The 19,694-nt window shown below is 35.7% G+C and overlaps 1 protein-coding gene across 1 annotated transcript in view; it reads right to left on the reverse strand.

Moving 5' to 3' along the window:
* Window positions 1-19,694, reverse strand: part of LOC150085256 (ubiquitin-associated protein 1) — a 101,274-nt gene that overhangs the window by 43,884 nt on the left and 37,696 nt on the right. The window contains exons 3-4 of the mRNA XM_090373117.1: window positions 12,597-12,715; window positions 7,048-8,085 (exon numbers count right to left, since the gene is read on the reverse strand). Coding sequence (XP_090229243.1) covers window positions 7,048-8,085; window positions 12,597-12,715 — 1,157 coding nt within the window. The remainder of the gene's footprint in view (window positions 1-7,047; window positions 8,086-12,596; window positions 12,716-19,694) is intronic.

Genomic DNA, 19,694 nt, shown 5'->3' on the forward strand with positions numbered 1-19,694 from the left:
CAATTCCGAGCATGATGAGTAAAAGGAAGGATTTATCGGACTTTGATAAAGGACAGATTGTGGGTGCTCGATGAGCTGGTGCCTCAATTTCTCAAACAGCTGAACTGCAGGGGGTGTTCGAGAAAGAGAGATGCCGTAGTTAAAGTGACCAGAACTGGCATCGAAATGGTCAAACAACGACCCTACAGCAGAACTGCAAAGGTCAGCGAAATGTTGATAGATGTGAGCACCGGGTCTGACGACTCATACAAGTGAATAGGTGCAGCACTGTTGACGAGTTGACTATCCAATACAACATGGGCCAACCCAGAACAATATCTGGTATGACCATGCATAGCACACTCGCACGTATGGGCTATACCAGCAGACAACCCCTATGGCATCCTCTCCTAACCAAGGTTCATTGGCGTAAAAGACTTGCCTAGTGAAAAGAGCATGCAAGTTGGACATTAGAAGACTGGAAGAACGTGTGCTGGTCGGAAGAGTCATGTTATTTACTCCATACCGTGGATGTTTGTGTACAGATTTGGTGTCAACAACATGAGGCTCTTCATCCATTATGCATGGTATCAAAAGTGCAAGCTGGTGGAGGCTGTTGTATGATGTGGGGCATGTTTCACTGGGAGGAACTTGGACCCGTGGACCATGTGGAACAACATATCAGTGGTCTCCGCTAACGCCAACTGCTTGCTGACTGTGTATACCCCGCTATGTTACACTTTTTCCGAATGGTGATGGTATCTTCCAAGATGGCGATGAGCCGAGTCATTGGACACTTGTTGTGCAGGGATGGTTTGAGGAACACAGTTCTGACTTCCAGCATATCAATTGGCCTCTGAACTCCCCCCTCCCGGATATCAATCCCATAGAGCACTTGTGGAACATTATGAAAAGGCATACAGGCGTCTGGATACACCAATCATCTTCATACCTGCATTACACACAGCTTGGTGTACCATACCTCCCAAATGCTTCTGACATCTTGTTGAATCAATGCCACGTCGGATAGCTGCTGTACTGAGGATAAAAGGAGGACCCACAAAGTATTGGGTAGGTGGTCATAATTCAGTGATCACTCAGTGTATATATCAGTCGGACCTCTCTATAACGAACTTCCATATAGTGAAATTTTCTATGTAGCAAACTTTTTTGATTTTCCCTTGGTCATTACATGGAAAATGGTTTCATTATAACGAAGAAAATTTCCACATAACCAACTGATTTCGAGAGACCTGGGTATGCATTGTTCGCACCTTTGGCCTTTAGGAAATAAAGCTGATGTTGTAGAAAGCATGAATTAAGAGCTAAAAGGATTAAGCATTAATCTCTTTAGCTTTTAATAGCTAAAGGCTTTAATTCCACGAATTAAGAGCTAAAACATTTTACAATTTAATGGTGCCTGTAAAACCCTGCAAGAGGAAAGTGGCCAACCACGGCACGGGAGAGAAAAAGATGGAAGTTTGATAGAGGATTTTGCCCAACAGTGGGTCGGCAATGGCTAAAAAGAAGTAAAACCTATACAACTTATACACTACTATGCCAAGAATTCCTGCTGGCCAGATGTCCACCACCACTGGCAAAGATTAAGGCAGCGTTTCCCAAACTTTTTTAGTCACGGAACACTTTTCATCTCACAACGTATTCACGGAACACTTAGGAAACACAAGTTTAGCGGGAGGCAAAGAACTTGTTTGTTTGTTATTTGGTTTCTGGGAGCATTAGCTACTAACGCCATTTTGCTCCGGGGATATGCAGTGGTCATTCCCTGACCTTTCCACATCCTCCGTATTTGGTGGTGACGGGCTCGAACCCCGGTCTAATCAAGAAGCGTGTGCTATGCACTGCTGCTCCTGCCCACCTGGCTATGGAGGCGCCAGCAAAGAACTGTTTACGAATATTTTATTACATATGACACACTGTGCATGAGGAGCATCCTTATTTCCAACACATGTAAAGCCGAAATTCAAATAACTGTCATTATACTTTTGTTTTGGTCTATTATTAGTTCGTTCCTGTTTTTTCACTTCGGATTTTTTAGGAACAAAAGGCTGTGATTGTTCATCACTTTGAAGTGTGACAATATTGTGTTCATTTTCATCGACCATAGTTGCACTATTGGAAGCACTTTGCCTGTCGTTTTAAAGTTCCTTTTTTCGACTACAAATCCATGATCACATATTTTAATAATATTTCGAAATACTAATAATTTAAAAAATATATTTATACAAGGAAGGGAGTTTAGTTATGATATCGGTTCGCTTCCCCCTCTCCCTCAACCCCTGTACTCCAGGCTAAATCGTATACGAATGGCATATTAGATCATTGCTACTTTTTCTTAGATGTCATTATCTCTATGCATACTTCTCTATAGAAAGCCCGCCAAAATAAAGTGTTCCACAGCCTATTTGATTATTAGTCTATGCCAGTATACTAATAAAAAAAAAAAAAGGTAAAAATGATAAAAAAAGTGGTGTACACTACAAATTTGCAAAATTTATTTATTTTATTTTTTTAATTATTAATTATGATTTTTCACAAAACACTTGTTCACATCTCACGGAACACAGTTTGGGAAATGCTGGATTAAGGCATATTCCCAACAGGCATTGGCTCTGGTCAACCTATTTTCTACCATAAGCATTCTATTAGAGAATTAGGAGACGGTGATTTTTCTTTATCCCGGAAATTCATCTGTTGTTTTGAAGATATGAGTCTGTTTACACGGTAGCTACAAGTGGTCCCTATTTTCAGCTTTGTTTTGACTGCTGTGTAAGTAATAAATGTGCTAAGGCTATTCAAGAGAAGAATGTTGCATATCGTAATTAGATTGCTTCCAATTCCTCAGTTTCATTTTCTGCCTACACCAAAACTCACAACAATTGTAAAGCAGTATTAATCAGTCCAAACTAGAATCAGTCCAAAATGAAGAGGCTAAGAGTAGAAACTTGCTACTTGCCCTAATGGTAGCCAAGCATTCTGGTCTCTCGCCAAAGCTATTGGCCACAACTTTTGCTCATCTTTGCTCCCACCTCTGTCAAAACCAGATGGTTCTATTGTCACTTGTCAGCCAAGGATAGAGCCAACCTACTAGCATCCCATTTTTCTTTCAACCCATATATTAATGATCTTGGTAAAACACCTCCCACCATTCCCAACATGCTCCATTCAATGCCTCCTGTGGTCTTCCGTCAAAAGGATATCAGAAGGATTCTGATTAATCTTGATGCTGAGAAAGCTCCAGGTCCTGATGGAATTTCTCCACTTGTTCTCAAAAGTGTTTTTCATTCTGCTTGGAAATTTGCTCATATCCAGCCAGTTCCTAAAAACGGTGACAAATCCCTCCCATCCAATTATTGTCCCATTCCAATTATTTCTAAAGTAATGAAGAAATCAATTAACCACCAACTCTTAAAACTATCTAGAAACCTTCCATCTGATCAATGATTGCCAGTATGGATTCCGTCAGTGTCGATCCACTGGTAATATTCTGCCTTATGTTATGGACAAATTCAATGGAAAAGTTCGGTGAAATCAGTTGCCCTTGACATCTCAAAGGCCTTTGATCGTGTTTGGCATAAAGGGCTTCCATCTTATGGTTTGCCAACTGTTTTTTTGTAATTGGTTATCCAGTTTTGTCTCTGACTGCTCACTGTGGGTGATTGTAGATGGCTCTCTGTTTTCTGACTTCTGCCAGTATGGTTAGTAATGAAAAATCGAGGATTTTGGTAATAGGCAAAAGTAAACAATCCCAATGTTTCAAAGGAGTAAAGTCGTTAGAGTTGGACTACAACTACAGTCGGTCCTCGTATAACACGTGTTTGCATTACACGAATTCGATCATACACGATTTATAAATAGGGGAAAAGTTATCTTATATAACACGAACCGAATTCGCTTATACACGATTCGCCTTTGTGTTTACAAGAAATGGCAATCGAATGCGGAATCACCCCAACTGAACGCAACACGATAGGAACGAAGAAGATTCTGAAAATGTATTTATGTGTTTTATATCAGTGAAGGGGAAACACATTTCACCATAATAACGTAAAAACCAACAATTCCAGCTATCGATATAATCGCAAATGCAATTAGATGGAGTTTACTACCAGTTTATAACAGATTCCACTAGCAGAAACGCAACTGGAAATTGTTTTTATTGTTTTATGGTAGTAACCCCCAGAAATGTGCTTTAGTAAAATGTGAGGTGTTAATAGTGTATCTCGGGCTTGACGGTGTTTATTCAGTTGCTACACGCGCGTAGCATTTTGTTTCTGTGTATCAAGCGTGCCACCTCGTTTGTAATTGTGCTTTATTCCCTAAAAATTAGTAAAATACTTAAAAGGTGTGAAAAGGAAGCGTCCTGGCTAAGACACTGCAGATTCAGAGAGAAAAAAAAAGAAGCAATATCGATAAACAGAGGCGGACTGGGTCAAAAATTCTTACCCGGGAAAATTTGTAGTGGCCTCATACTACGGTTTATGGCCAAAATCACACCGGCCTCCGGCCCACCTTGGTTTCTCCCGTAAGGCTTATGGCCAGTCCGCTTCTGTCGATAGAGAAAAAATATGAAATTGTGAAACGCTTTGAGCGAAATGAAAGACCATGTGATATTGCACGTGCTACAGACCTAAATGAGGCAACGCGGAGAATTACAAAGAATGCAGAGAAAATAAAAACAACTTTCATAGCGGGAACAACTCAAAAGGGTAATTAAAATCCATTAGATTAAGACACAAAGAATTGGAAGAGATGGAACGGCTGTCATCTCTTTGGATAGAAAATCAAACAAAAAGCAAGTTTGCTTACGATAGAAGCAAAAGCATTAGCAATATTTTATTACGACTTACGTATTATAAAATACGTAAGTATTTTATTACGACTATTTTATTTAATATAATAAATTTTTTACGAATAAAATACGTATTTTATCCGTAAAAAATACTTTTTTAGTATTAAAAAATACTAAAAATACTTTATTATAATATAATATTATTTTTATTACGTATTTTAATCGTTATAAAATACGTAAATATTTTATAACGATTAAAATTACCCGATTATTTATTGTGTTTAGGTTCCAAATGTGTGTTCAATCTTGGGTGGTCGGCACCTAACCCTACTTTTCCCATAGGGCCTGTTGTTTATATTGCACGATTTTGCATTGCACGAGGGTTTCTAGGAACGCAACTATCGTGCTATACGAGGACAGACTGTACAACAAAAAATCTTGGATGAGAAGTGAAATTTTTGAGCAGTGAATTTTAAATTTCGATAAAAAAATGACAAAAAGAAAACAGAAAAATCTCATTGATTGTCGACAACTGTCCTGCCCACCTTCACTGGGTAATTTTCGAAACTTACAAGTGTGAAGCTTGTTTTCTTCCTTCTGAATAATTCGTCTTAACTGCAACCAGTGTCGGATTTACATATAAGCTAAACAAGCTACAGCTTAGGGCCTCACATTCCAAGGGGCCTTTGTTCCATCTTAAAAAAAAATCCTTTTTTTTAATATTGTCACAGGTAAACAGCAAGGGAGAAGGGTCTCATACATGCTATAGCTTAGGGCACAACAAGTTTAAATCCAGCCATGACTGCATGCAGCCAATGGACCGGGGAATTGTCAAGAATTTGAAAATGCACTACCAAAGGCATATACTGAAAAAATTATACTGAGAATAGAAACCAACCAACCTATAGATTCTGTTATAGATTTGTGGATGTGCATATCAGAGTTGGCGAAAGTGCGAGGTCAAGATGTGATGGAAACGACAATTAAGAATTGTTCTGCAAAAGTAGGGTTTTCTAAAATGATAATTAACAGAGATGATAGGGATGAACTACTAGAAGACGTTGAGCAATCTTAGGAAGAGTTCCAAGTGAGGTTTGATCAGTGGAGAAATTGTTCTTGACCAATTTTTAGGACTTGATAATAATGTCATAGTAGCTGAATATCCGAGTGACTCCAGGCGCCTCCGTAGCCAGGTGGGAAGGAGCAGCAGTGCATAGCACACGCTACTTGATTAGATCCGGGTTCAAGCCCGTCACCACCAAATACGGAGGATGCGGAAAGGTTAGGGGATGACCACCGCATATCCCGGAGCAATATGGCCTTAGTTGCTAATGCTCCTAAAAAAAAACCAAAACAACAACATCCGAGTGACTCCAACATTTTGGAGCGTATTTAAAGAATTAGTGACAATATCGACGATGAGTTTATTGAAAATGAAGGCAATATTAAACTGTCTAAACAAATGTCAGCAGCATTTGCAACTTTGCATCGAGGCCTCCAGTGGGAAGAAAATAATAGAAAATATATCTGAGTGTTTAAAGTTTAAACAAATGTGAACATTTTTATGAACGGTGTACAGTAGAATTCAGTGTACAACAAAAAATAACAAAATATTTTTTGACATAATTCTTAAAAGTGTACTAATAAATTGTGGGCATCATGTAAATAGTCATTTCTTAATATGTATGTATTAATAAATTGTTTTAAAATGTTAGAAAATTTATTCATTCCCACTTATTTCTGATTTATTTCCAATATTTTATTATATTTCTGAATTTACAGCATTTTTCATTGTTGAAAAGGTCATATTTCTGCATAATGAAATTTTTCAAGGGAACAATCAATACAGCAAATTGTTTCCATTAACAATTTATGTCCTTTCTGGATCAGATCCTCGATACCCATGTATTTAAACTTCACAAAGACCGCAACATTTATTGCAACAGAATTTATGAGCTACTCTTAACTCTCACAGCCAGAAATGACATTTTTTACAATTGGGTCTTATTAGCATTTGAGGTGTGCCCTATAAAAAAAAATTTAAGAAAGGCAATTTTTTTCTGTTTTTGTCACATGAGCAGTTAAGTACACAAGTTAGGCACCATTAGAAAAAGGTTGGTAGCTCCAAATCAAATGTTTCCTTTAACACTGCAACGGTTAGTGAGTAAAATAAGTCACTTTCGTATCAATAATAATCAACTGTCAAAAGCATGTTACAAAAATAAAATTCTCTCTCTCTCTCACTCTCTACTTACTTGCTGATCTGTTAATCTCTTAAGCAAATGTGAGGGAGGAGGCGTGTTAGATCGACGATGCTGAACGTCATCTCCAGAACTCTCTACCTCTGGGAGACTCCGTAAATCTGTAATACTCTTGGAACTCCGTAACTGGGTAATCGCCATAGGTGAAGAAGCACCTGGATAACTAACTGTCCAATGTTTAGGTAAGGTATCTGTCTGACTATTTATATCAGAAGCAGTAGCACCTGAAGAGGTGGGCAACACAGGGATATACAGAGAACTATCTGAGGATAAACCATTTACTGCTGACATTTTATTATATGGATGTGTTACATCTCTACTAACAGAGTTAGTTGCTGGAGATGGATCACTAAAGCTTCTATAATTTTCTGAACTGTACCTGCTATTGGCCATTGCACTGCTAATATTTTTAAACAAAACATGTGAAGATGCAAGCTGTCTAGTGCTTTGTCTGTCACTAATTCCGCCCGATGGATATGAAATTGTTACAGATTCTTCGGATGGTGATACACTTCCTGCTGCATTTTCTAATTGATTAGTACAATCCAAGGGTACAGAATTTTTGGAATTACTGGTTGAAGGCACAGATGTAGTCATACCCTGGAATACAGTATTTAGTTCTTCTAAATCGTTTATTGTTTGCAGTTCCATGTAGTCAAATGGACTAGATGAATCACTTTCAAAGTCTGCTAAATTTAATACTTTGTTTGAATGTGCTCTGTCTGGTTTTAATTCTTCTAAACTTTTAGATGGAACGTGAAGCTGAGGTTGAAGAATACAGTTTGGCTGCCAGTTTGTTACCACTGCACTATTTGATGCTCCTTCATCTGACTTTTTTTTTATATCCTGAGCAGTGACTGGCTGTATAACATTATTTCCATTATTTCCTTCGCTCGGACTTTCAGATAAATTTTTTGTAAAATCTTCAATTTCTGAACCCAATTTTTCTGTTTTGGCATTTTCTTCTTCTTTCTGGTTTTGTCTGTATACTTCCACCATCTCCAAGACTTCTCTTTCAAGTGAAAAGTCATACTGAAAATAAAATAATCAATGCTTTATTTTATATAAAAGTTAGATGCCGTAATAAATAAATAAATCTTAAAAGTTCCAGAAATAAAGAATCACTTGATGTATTTAAGTAATTCTGTTTTAGAAGTGCTTTATCTTTTCATTTAAGCAAATGTAGCTTAACATTTTGGCAATGCTCTTTATTTGAAAGTAGTACAATACCAAGACAACTCATAGATAAAGTTCTGTGAATATTAAGACTATTGCATTAACTAAGAAGCTGAAATCTTGCTAGCCATAAAAAATGCAAGAAAGGAGGAGAGAGTCCTGAATTTCATCAAAAATGAGGAAATTAGAAAAAAATACATGTTATAACAGATTCTTGTTGTATTTGAAATATGTTGAAAACCATGTGAAAATCTGAAAATAAGGAAGTGAGAAAATCTGTTGCATACTCACTTCTAAGCTCTATCCACAATCATAATCTTCATTCCAATCAAACAACAGTAGTTGTAGAGTAGAATGCTTTGAGCAAGGAAGTGGTCTTACTAAGAGGGAAGGGAGGATTCCATTGTAAAGGAAAACCAACATATATATAGTTAATATGAACACAAGGTATTCAAAGGTATTCAAGGTATAAAAACAAAAGTATGTTTTTGCTAGGTGAAATACTTCACCATACAGATATATTCTTCCACCACTTCAATGTGTAAAGGTGAAATATTTAATGGCTTCTTTGCACAATCTAATTGAAAAAAATTAATAAAATTATATATTACATACCCCTACATTTTAACATATACAAAGGGTACTAGGAAAGTTTTGCAATATGACGCAACAACGAATCACAGGAAGCTGCTTGTTGCTGCATGTTGAGACATGTTCATACGTGCATAGTAGCCGCCGCACCAAGTCGATGGGCTCAGTTATTCATTAGTAGTGAGAGTGTAAAGTGCTTGCGATGGCATCGTGGTCACGAAATGAGATAAGGACAGTTTTGCGGTATAATTTCGTGCGTGGTTTAACCATAGACCAGTGCTTAGAAGAAATGACTCTTGCACTAGATGATGATTGTCCACATCGTACAATGATATTCAGGTGGTATAGAGAATTCCAAAGGGGAAATTTCACTCTGGAGGATTCTGAGAGGCCGGGAAGGCCACGAATGTCAGTTACAGAGGAAAACGTTACTGCTGTGAGGAAAATGCTTGACGAAAACAGGCGAGTGACCTACCAACAGATAGAGGATACTTTGGGCCTAAATGCACCAGCAATTCGTTCGATTCTGCAAGATCATTTGCACGTGAAGAAACTTTGTTCTCTCTGGGTGCCGCATCAACTGACTGAAGAGCAGATGACATGACGTGTGACTTGGTGCCGGGAGATGTTAAAAAAGTTTGATAAGGGACAATCTCGGTATGTGAACAACATCGTGACAGGTGACGAGACTTGGCTGTACTATTATGATCTGCCGACCAAGGCTCAAAACAAAGTTTGGGTCTTTGATGATGACGACACACCCGTAATTGTCAGGAAATCCCGATCTGTAAAGAAGAAAATGATAGCTGTATTTTTCAAATCGAGTGGAATTGTGGAACGTGTCGTTTTGGACATGCAGAAGACAGTCACAGCTAAGTGGTATACTGAACAATGCCTGCCTAAAGTCATTGGATCTATGAAGAACCTGCGGCCAAAGTCAAGAATGGACACCTGGTACCTCCATCACGAAAATGCTCCAGCTCACCGCGCCAAAGCCTGCACCGAATATTTGACCACGACAGGACTGAAACTTCTCGAGCACCCTCCCTACAGTCCAGACCTTGCTCCCTGCGACTGTGCACTGTTCCCGCATGTGAAAATGAAGCTAAAAGGGAGGCGGTTTTCCAGTGATGAGGACCTTCTACGGGCTTGGGACAACGAGTGTGCTTTACTCCCTAGTGAAACTTGGCAGAACTGGTTTAAAGATTGGTTTCGGAGGATGGAGAGGTGTATTGAATGTAAAGGAAATCACTTTGAAAAAATTAAATAAACAAAGCTGTATTGCAAAACTTTCCTAGTACCCTTTGTATATAAGGTTGTTAACAAATATGAGATTATTTACATTCTGACATCAACAAGGAACAACCCTTTTGATGTCATGGTTGTTCTCCCCTTGCTTCCTTTGTAGCTTAAAATTAAAAGAATTAGAGCCTTGTATGTTCAGACTTCTTCCTTCACTAGTGTACATCTGCAAAAACAACACACCACTAAAGGAGTCCAAATATGTAAGAATTTGTTGCCTTTTTAATTAAGTCAAAAGGAGGAGACTCAGAAAAGCTGGTCGTAATGTATAGTTATTATATCAAAAAATTAAATTTTGTATCCTTTCTTTAGCTGTCTTGAAATTCCAAACTGATGCAGTTCTGTAAGTTCATCAAAGCAGATATTCTATTTATGACATTTTGTAAACAATTTACATTTACAACAGTGGTAGTACCGTAGACAGCCTGCTCTACTAGCCACACTTATGTTGAGTACAAATGCCTGGTTTGATTCTCATTGCAGGATGAAGTTGAGGAGGAATACCTTCTATAAAAGGTAGGAGGAGACTTTATTAGCAATTTTCACTCCCTGAATGACTGCATGGATCCTTCCTCCTCCTCCCCAAAAAACTATGGTTTTCCATTCTGCAACAGGCAACTCTTAATGAAATACAGCACACACACATACAAAATATATTTCAACAACAAAACAACTAGCCAAATTAAATGGCCTGGTTAGCTGACATCTGTAAGCTAAGTGTATTCTAGATTATACAGTCTATGCGAGAATGGGCTTGGCACATCCAGGGTCCTGAGCTGGATATCATCATTCTTCTCTTTCTTGATGATTCCTTTCTACTCTCTCTCTCTCTCTCTCTCTCTCTCTCTCTCTCTCTCTCACAGGGTAACTCGGGAATCATTAGCCTCAGGTTTCCTTACACCATATGGCTACTACTACTACTACTACTACTAATAATAATAATAATAATAATATGGAAGAAACTTAAATGCATACGGGTTACTTTGTATATGGGAGAAATTTCACTATGTGTGTTATAGAAGGAACTTAAGTTTCTCATATATCATATTTTTAGGAGAGAAAAAAACTATATCTTTGAGACTAAGACCCAGTAAATTCATCACCAAGTGAGAAAGTCTTTAAAAAGAATTTGACCTCTACCAAATGGGTGAAAAATGGGAAAATTCACTATATTTTTATAGAAAATAAACTAAGTCAGGTCACGAGAACATACACAAAGTTGGACCATGAGAACATATTCCTATTTGGCAATTCAAGTTGAGAAAGCTGGAATGCAAAAGACACTGGAGTTGCTTTCTGCATAGCATTTCCTGTAAATGTGATCCAGTGAACCTATCTTTTACCATGGCAAAGATGCATAATTTGTTTCATAAGGTTTATACAAGATGCTCTCTGTACAGTTTCCTGCAATAATATAAAAATTCCATGAGCGCAAATAAAATTCCGCCAATTTTATTTGCACTGTTCTCCCTGAACATTACTGGTAAAAACAGCACAATTAACTTAACCCCCACACATAACATCAAAACAGTTGGTTGTCCTATAATCTCCAGATCCATTTGTGACTTGAACACATTTTGACATCAGGTCCAAGTTAACTGTAAAAGTTAACTTGGACCTGAAAGTTAACCTGCACACATGCTATTATGGAGACCATAATTATACAGTTATATCACCACTGGCAAGCTCTGCATGCAAGCATTAGTACACGTTAAACTGTCAAATTTTAATTGATTTTTCCTTCCCTTTCTGTTTACTGTGGTTTGTCCTGATTAATTTTTGGATGTGATCTGTTTGATCTTTAATGAGTGCTGTATTTATATTTTGTTGGCAGTGAGAAAGAAGCACTTATTTTTTGAAGCTCTTCTGCTTTATCACTATTATTGTGCATTTTATTCTTAACTTTATCTTTTGTGCAAACCTTGGTTTGTTTAACTTTTTTCAACTAACTAAATAAATAGGTTATATTAATTTTTACACTGTTTAATTCAGTAGTACCAAGGATTAGAGTACGATGATTTCTAAGCTCAAGGCATTTTTCTAATCATTTAAAAATATAACAACCTGGTCTCTTTGGGAAATGGAAGACAGTTATTTTTAACCCTCCAAAAATGGGGGCAAACCATTAAATATCCCGGGAAAATATCTCTTTCCTAAGATATTTGAAAACTACTGCGACAAATTTTATAATTGTCAAAAGTAAGAAATTATGAAGAATGGAGAAATTAAGCAGGATGCATTTTCCATCCTTTTATAAATCATTAAGAAGAAAGGAACATCCTTTCCATTAGCTTGCATGTATTATGCATTCAAAAACCACAGAAATAAATAGCAAGCCATAAAAACAAAGCATAAAATATCATTAAAATAACTGATAAAATAAATTCATCACACACACACACAGGAGTAGTTAATAAAATAAATAAATTTTAATGACCTATAAAATTCAAAAATTCACATTAATTTTATCTTACCTCTTCAACTAATGAACCATGAGTAGCATTAAAATTAAAAGCTAATGGCAGAGTAATCTTTCTTGGAGGTCGGAATTTTTCAGCTATTTTTACTGGAACATCATCCACATAACTGAATCCTAATAAAATACATATTCTGTAAATTTGACACAGTTTTTGTATAATACAAACAATTTCATATATGCAGCATATGTAAACAAACAAAGTTTCATTTATTCATTTATAATCATGATTGGTAAAATCAATCATAGTCAATCATTTAAGGCTCTGAGAGGTATAAGCAAAATGAATAAGGATGAAATTTTCACGGTTATAAATGATTCTAGAACAAGCGACCATAATTTCAAGTTACGGGGGGAAGATGTTTAGATGGGATTGCAGGAATTTTATTTTAGCTAGTCAGTTATAAATTACTGGAATAAGTTACCTACATGGGTAGTAGAGGCTGACAGTTTAGGGAAATTCAAAGGTCTGCTGGATAATTACCTACGGGAGGAGGGAACACATAGGTTGTTTATTTCCTTTTCTCTTATTATGATTTCATTCTTATTATTTTATTTTATTATTTATTTTTTTTTTTTTGCTGGTGCAGCATAAGCCATAGGCTTCCTTGCACCATGTGGCCATTGTTAATACTAATAATCAATGTCATAATGCCTTGTAGCAAATGAAAATAATTAATACATAAAAGATTAATACTAACTACTAATAACTACTAATATTTCAGGATTTATATAATCCACAAAAGATAAGTGGATGAATGTTATGGATGATGCAACTCACTAGTGTCCATGAACATTATTGCATGTTTCACATTGTCACTCTTTATGAAGTTTCCTCAGAAAGTAAAATAACAATAGAGAATTTCCCAGTATTTTGTATTATGCAATAATTAGCAATCTTCCAGTTTCCACTAATCTATTTTGTGGTGCTCTATTACATGTTTTTGTCTGTTATTAATATTTGACATATAGTGCAAGGAAGCCCCAGGTTTTTTCTTCCCCCCCCCAAAAAATAAATAATAATAAAAAATAAATCCCTTCTTATATATTCCACTCAATCATGAAAAATAGGTGCTGATCCTGCTGACATTTGAATTTTCCCACACTGTCAGCCTCAACTACCCACAGAGTAACTTATTCCAGTTACAATTTGTTGGCTAAAAGAAAATTTCCTGCAATCCAGTCCAACTCACTTCCCCATAACTTGAATTTATTTCCTTCTAGCATCATTTATAACCATTCAAGTTTTACCTTGATTAATTTTATTATCCCGTCAGAGCTTCACATTTTTGGTTGAAGTTTATAAGGTTCTGAGAGGGATTAGTAAAATTAATGAACATGGAATTTTCAGTTATAAAGAATTCCAAAACTAGGGGCCATAAACTCAAATTACAGGGGTTGGGTTAAGATTTAGATTAGATTGAGGGAAATTTTCTTTTAGCCAGCAAGTTACAAGTTGCCCTCGGAGGTAGTTGAGGGTGACAGTTTGAATAAATTCAAAGGTCAGCCGAATAGTTAACTATATGAGAGAAGAATATAATTTGTATTTTATTTTTTATCTACTTAGTGTTTTTTTTTCCACTGCAGCAAAAACCTGTGGCTTCCTTGCATTACATGGCAAATACTATTAATACCCACCCATCCCTTTATCTATAGTAGTAACCTTCCCTTTATGCTACTTACTAAAATCTGTACAGCAGTCATTCACGTGGAATAGTGTCAAAAGCTTTATTGAAATCTAAATAATGCGATATCAAAATTATTATTTGTAACCAATTTTTGTTACTACATCATATTAGTTAATCAGATTAGTCAAATAGGGTTCCCCCCAACAAAACCAACTTATGCTGTGATTTCCTTATAATTCCAGAGTAATCAACAAGAATTTATCTGAGAAGAAAGTTGTGATCTTTATCATGAGTTTGCAAAGTAGCTAACTTAATTATTTACAGCCTATTACTGTTTAATCCCTGATAAAAGGTTTCTTTTCCTATGGTGGGCCTGAACGCTACTTGGGATGTTAATAGTATCGTGTGTTGGTGTTTTTAACAACTTTTTTCCAAAGTTTCATAGAAGTTACCCTTGATGTCTTCTGCAGGTGCATGTGAATTTGTCATAGTACGCTGAAGCATTTTAACTTTAATCTTAGTAGAGAATATATTTCATAAATATTTTAAAAGTAAATTACAGCATATGTGCTTTGCTATGAGGAACCCTGTTTCAAATTCACAACTTGTTGTTTGTGCCCAACACAAGTAGTAAGATTTAGTACACCATGGTTTTTTAGGTAAAATTTGTTGTCTAAGTTTTGCAGATGGCACAGATCTGAAATGCATTTATCAAACCCTGCTGTACACCATTCTACATTTTCGGAATAAAGGGTAGAGATGTATTAATTAAACTGTTCATCTTGTAATGGCTTTTGTTCTTTTAACATATTATAATATTATTATAATTATTTATTAAAATGCAACAGTGTAATACTGATGGGTGCCTTACATGAATTAACACAAGAAGTTCACGGTAACTTTTTTATATATTTGTTTTTTAATGAAATAAAAAAACAAAACAGAATAATGAAATTTGAAATAAAGGTACCTATTTGTTATCAATTACTTTAGCACAATTTTAATTTTTAAAAGACAATTTAAAAAAAAAAATACAGTTGGCCATCCAAAAAAAAAAAAAAAGTCAGAAAAGTGAGTGAGTGAGTGAGTGAGTGAGTGCAGGGCATACTTTGTGCAGCCAGTGAGAAATCAGGGTTTTTTTTTAACCCCACTCTTCTCTAGCTCTAAGATTCTTCATATCAATAGTCAAAAAGAATATTGAAGGAATACTAAAATTCATACTGCTTTAACGGACATTCTAATTTTTTAGTATAAATTCTTGTGGACATTTTTATACACCAACACACCCACTGGAGGGTTAATCTTAATTATGTCCCCTTACTGTCTAGGCTCTGCTATTATGGTGTATCTAGCAAATTGGTATACAGACAGTGCATATATGCAATGTTTCTGACAGTCCAGCAAAACCAATGTCCCCCAAACTGATTCACACATAACTACCATATAACGTAAAGCAATTCCTTTGTATTTACAGCAGTGAAACTGATTTACTATTTCTTTCATCTAATTATTCAATCTTCAGTTGTCAGAGTGCTCTTGACCTAGACACAAAATATCTAGGCATTCAAAAAGAGTTCAGCACAGTTTACTAATATCTGTAAAGTGTGTACATATATATAATGTGTTTGTGTGCTTCAATTAGTTTGACACGTGCAGAATGAAATATTCAATATCAGAGGAAGGACTCTACACCTCTCCTAAGACAACCTGATTTACATCTCCTATGTAAATATTGTTGGAAGTTCTTCCAGCAGGTAGTTGATTGCTGGACTAGACTTCCATCTGTTGTTGTGGAAGTTGATAACTTAAATAAATTTAAGGCTGAACTAGACAAACATTTGAATTGACAGGATGGGTGAAATGGAAAGGTTTTTTTTTTTTTTTTTGGCTGATAAGCTTGTTTTCTTGCATCATATGCCTCAACTAATGCTAAATCCAAACTTTTAAAATACTGCCACATTAGGCTTACTCAGAATCAAATGCTACACTGATTCTTCAGGATAGAGACCATTTGAATGTTTTTTTTTTTTTTTTTTTTGCATTTTCAGATTCAGCACTAATAATCAGTTAAGGTCACAAAATTTCATATTTCTGGTTTCTCAAGATTTATTTTTAGTCATATTGAAGTTTTATATGGCTTCAATGTGAAACACTTAACAGAAAATGTCTGGTGTATCTTTGCAACAAGCACACTATCTATTATTCAACATTAGTGAATGATATTCTAACAAGGTTATCATTACATTTAATTAAATTGCGATCATGATTTATTTGAGTTCAGTTATTTATTTTCAGTCAAATATACAGGTAACCCTCGCTTAACGCCGATAATTCGTTCTGGAAAAACAGAGCACTAAGTGAATCTGCGCTAAGCGAGCGCCACATTCCCATAAGGTAACATATGTATTTGTGAGTTGTGGTCGGTGCCATAGGATATTTCCTAATCAATAATAAACAGTAATGAAAAGATGCACAAATGTCGGTCAAAATATTTAATATTCAAATATTTGTACATATAAAATATTCTGCATTACATACGTATATAATTATGTGGTAACTACTTATGTATCAAAAGTAAACTTAATTCCAATTAAAATAATGAATTTAATTGATGAATTTAATCATGAAAAATGTGTGGATTTTGGGTTGAACTTCGGCTCTATTCCAAATAAACTAAAAGGGGTATTAATTTTAAATCCCCCGTAGTGTTACCACCCAACAATAAAGTCAACCGATCCTTCTCCGCTTTGAAACCTGGCATGTTTTTTCTTCTTTCAATATGAAACTTCTTTTAGGCATTAAATAGTGTTACCCCCGTAGTGTTACCACCCAACAATAAAGTCAACCGATCCTTCGCCGCTTTGAAACCTGGCATGTTTTTTCTTCTTTCAATATGAAACTTCTTTTAGGCATTCGTTTCCACAAAAGTCCTGCTTCATATATGTTAAAAACTTGTTGAGAAATATAACACATAATACCCCTCTTCAATAATTTTAACAAGTTCTTTTTTGAAAGTTTCGGCTCCTTGATCTGCACTAGCAGCTTCTCCGTGGATTTAAAACTATTCTACCAGCCCTTACCAGTTTTAAATGGTTCCACATTTTTTTTTTTTTTTTTTAGGCGAGTTTTCTTTAGATCATCATATTGGCTACTCTCTTTCTCTCTCTCTTTTTTTTTAATATTTAACTTAACTGAATTCTGCATTGGAATATTATCTTCAATAAAATTAAAGTCGTTCCATTTCAATCCTAAGAGCCGGCCTAGTCCTAGTTGCTTGTAGTGGAACAGCTATCTTTCCCGCTGCTAAAACTAATTCTTTATTTTTTTATAATTGTTCTTACAGCTAAACTTGCAAGTCCTAAATTATGGCACACATCCACTTGTCGTTGACCGGAATCGATTCGCTTCAAAATGTCTAATTTAATTTTCAAATTCAGTCTTTTTCTTACATTTATAGTCTTTCGTACTGCGCCCAGACACTGTTGCTTTTTCATTCCCATCGGTCATTACTAGCTCTTCGAAAATGTAACTGCATTGGTTGCATTAATTATGATACAAGGTTCAAGTAAACTGTCTGTTACGCATGATGTCTAATACTGTACTGAGTGATGACTAGACTTCGGATAAATGCATATAACGCAAATATTACAAGCAATATACTTGATCATTTTTTAAAATGTTGATCTCGGAACTATGTAACAAGTCACTGTACTGCAATTAAATTAGCATGCGAGAAAATTTCACAGAGCGTGGGAAAATTTTGCAAATCAGCGGGGGAAACGTTTTAATGCTGTTTTGCTATTCATTTTCAAGCTATCGACTCCATTAAATGAAACGATTTCGTTAAATATGCCAAAAATGCAATCTGTAAAAGAGCATTATAGTGATCTGTGACAGCGTTATAGCGAATCAGCGTAATGCCGCGTTATAACGGGGGCCTGCTGTAGTTTGCTGACAAATGGATATTTAGTCATTCATAGTGATACTTCTATCTGGGTACAAATACAATTAAAAAATCTTCCACTGACATTCACTTCAATTTTTTTAAACCCTTCAATTTCAACGTCCCTCAAGACATCCAGTCCATGTTAACTATTTGTGCTTTTGAAGTAACTTTTCATCCAAAACCCTTATGATCCTGTTATTTAAAGTGACTGATTTATTATTAGAAACAAATTTCCTGCAAGCAATATTGATGAAGGCCCTACTCGTGTATAAAAGTGAAAAAGAAGTGAAAATAAAAGTGAAAATGAATTTATATTACAGATGGTAAAGATCTAGAAACTGGTTTAAAGGAAATATATCCAAAATAGCTACAGAAAGTTTTAAAGATATGGAGGTTGCTGTTTCCCAGAATTACTTATATTTATAAGTCACATTAATGGTATTAGCCATATAGTTCAAGGAAGTCCAAGGCTTTCACTGCACCAGTCAACAAAAAATAAATATATAAATAATAATAATTAATTAAAAATAAAATTCCTATTTGACTCTGTCCTCATATAAGTATGTATCCTCAATTGCCCATGGATACAACTTTCTGAATAAAAGAACTTCCTGCATCCATTACGCATTAACATTAGTACATAATTCACAGGTCCAATCTGACTAGTTCTCTTCTTTATATTCCCATACATGAAAAACTCCTTGTGCCCATTCTTTGCTCTGTCAGCCAGGAATTTCTCACATTATCTGTTACAGGCTTCAGTGCACTTTTTATCACTCTGTAACTTTCCCTGTGCCATCTTTTTCTGCTGTATTAAACTGGCTAGCTCATTATTCGTGTACATCAGTATTCAAGGCTTCTGTAACTACAGCTTTAAAGGTATACCATATTCACACTATGCGCACTATCTCCCCAGCAGACAGAGGCTATGTACATGACCTGGCACATTGTCTAATAGTAACAGAATTTTAAAGTCCATATTATTTTCTTGCAATAGCATTTAACTGCTGGGCAAAAGTAATTTACAAACCAATCTTCAAAGAGCTATTTCGTTACCCAGGCTTTTTATTCGACCGCCATATAACAGGAAGAGTATTTTTTGAAAAGGTTTTTAGAGCCCTTGGATTTTCTTATTTATATACCAGCGTAGTCTTTAATTTAAAGTAACTGGATGCATTTCCACCTAGTAAAAGGGTTAATCAATCTTTGGCAGCTTTATCTGGTTGCCATCCTGGTTGGGTTGATTCTTTTCTGCCAAATAAGTGCATGATGGCATCTTCTTCCAAAATAATTCCGTTTTGTTCAAGTTGAAAATTTGTTCATCTTGTAACCTTCATTATCTTCAATCAGTTTTTTTTAGATCATCACAAAATTTTGCAGCTGCTTCAATGTCAGCACTGGCACTCTCACCACTAAGTCAAACATTGTGGAGCCCCATATGTTTTTTAAACCTGTAAAACCAACCATGGCTTGCACAAAAACTTTCCTCTTCCTTGCCATTTTCTTTTGTTAGTAGTGAATA

The sequence above is a fragment of the Mastigoproctus giganteus genome, chromosome 5 (assembly GCF_048544385.1).
Source record: "Mastigoproctus giganteus isolate SK-2022 chromosome 5, ASM4854438v1, whole genome shotgun sequence".
Taxonomy (NCBI): Eukaryota; Metazoa; Arthropoda; class Arachnida; order Uropygi; family Thelyphonidae; genus Mastigoproctus; species Mastigoproctus giganteus.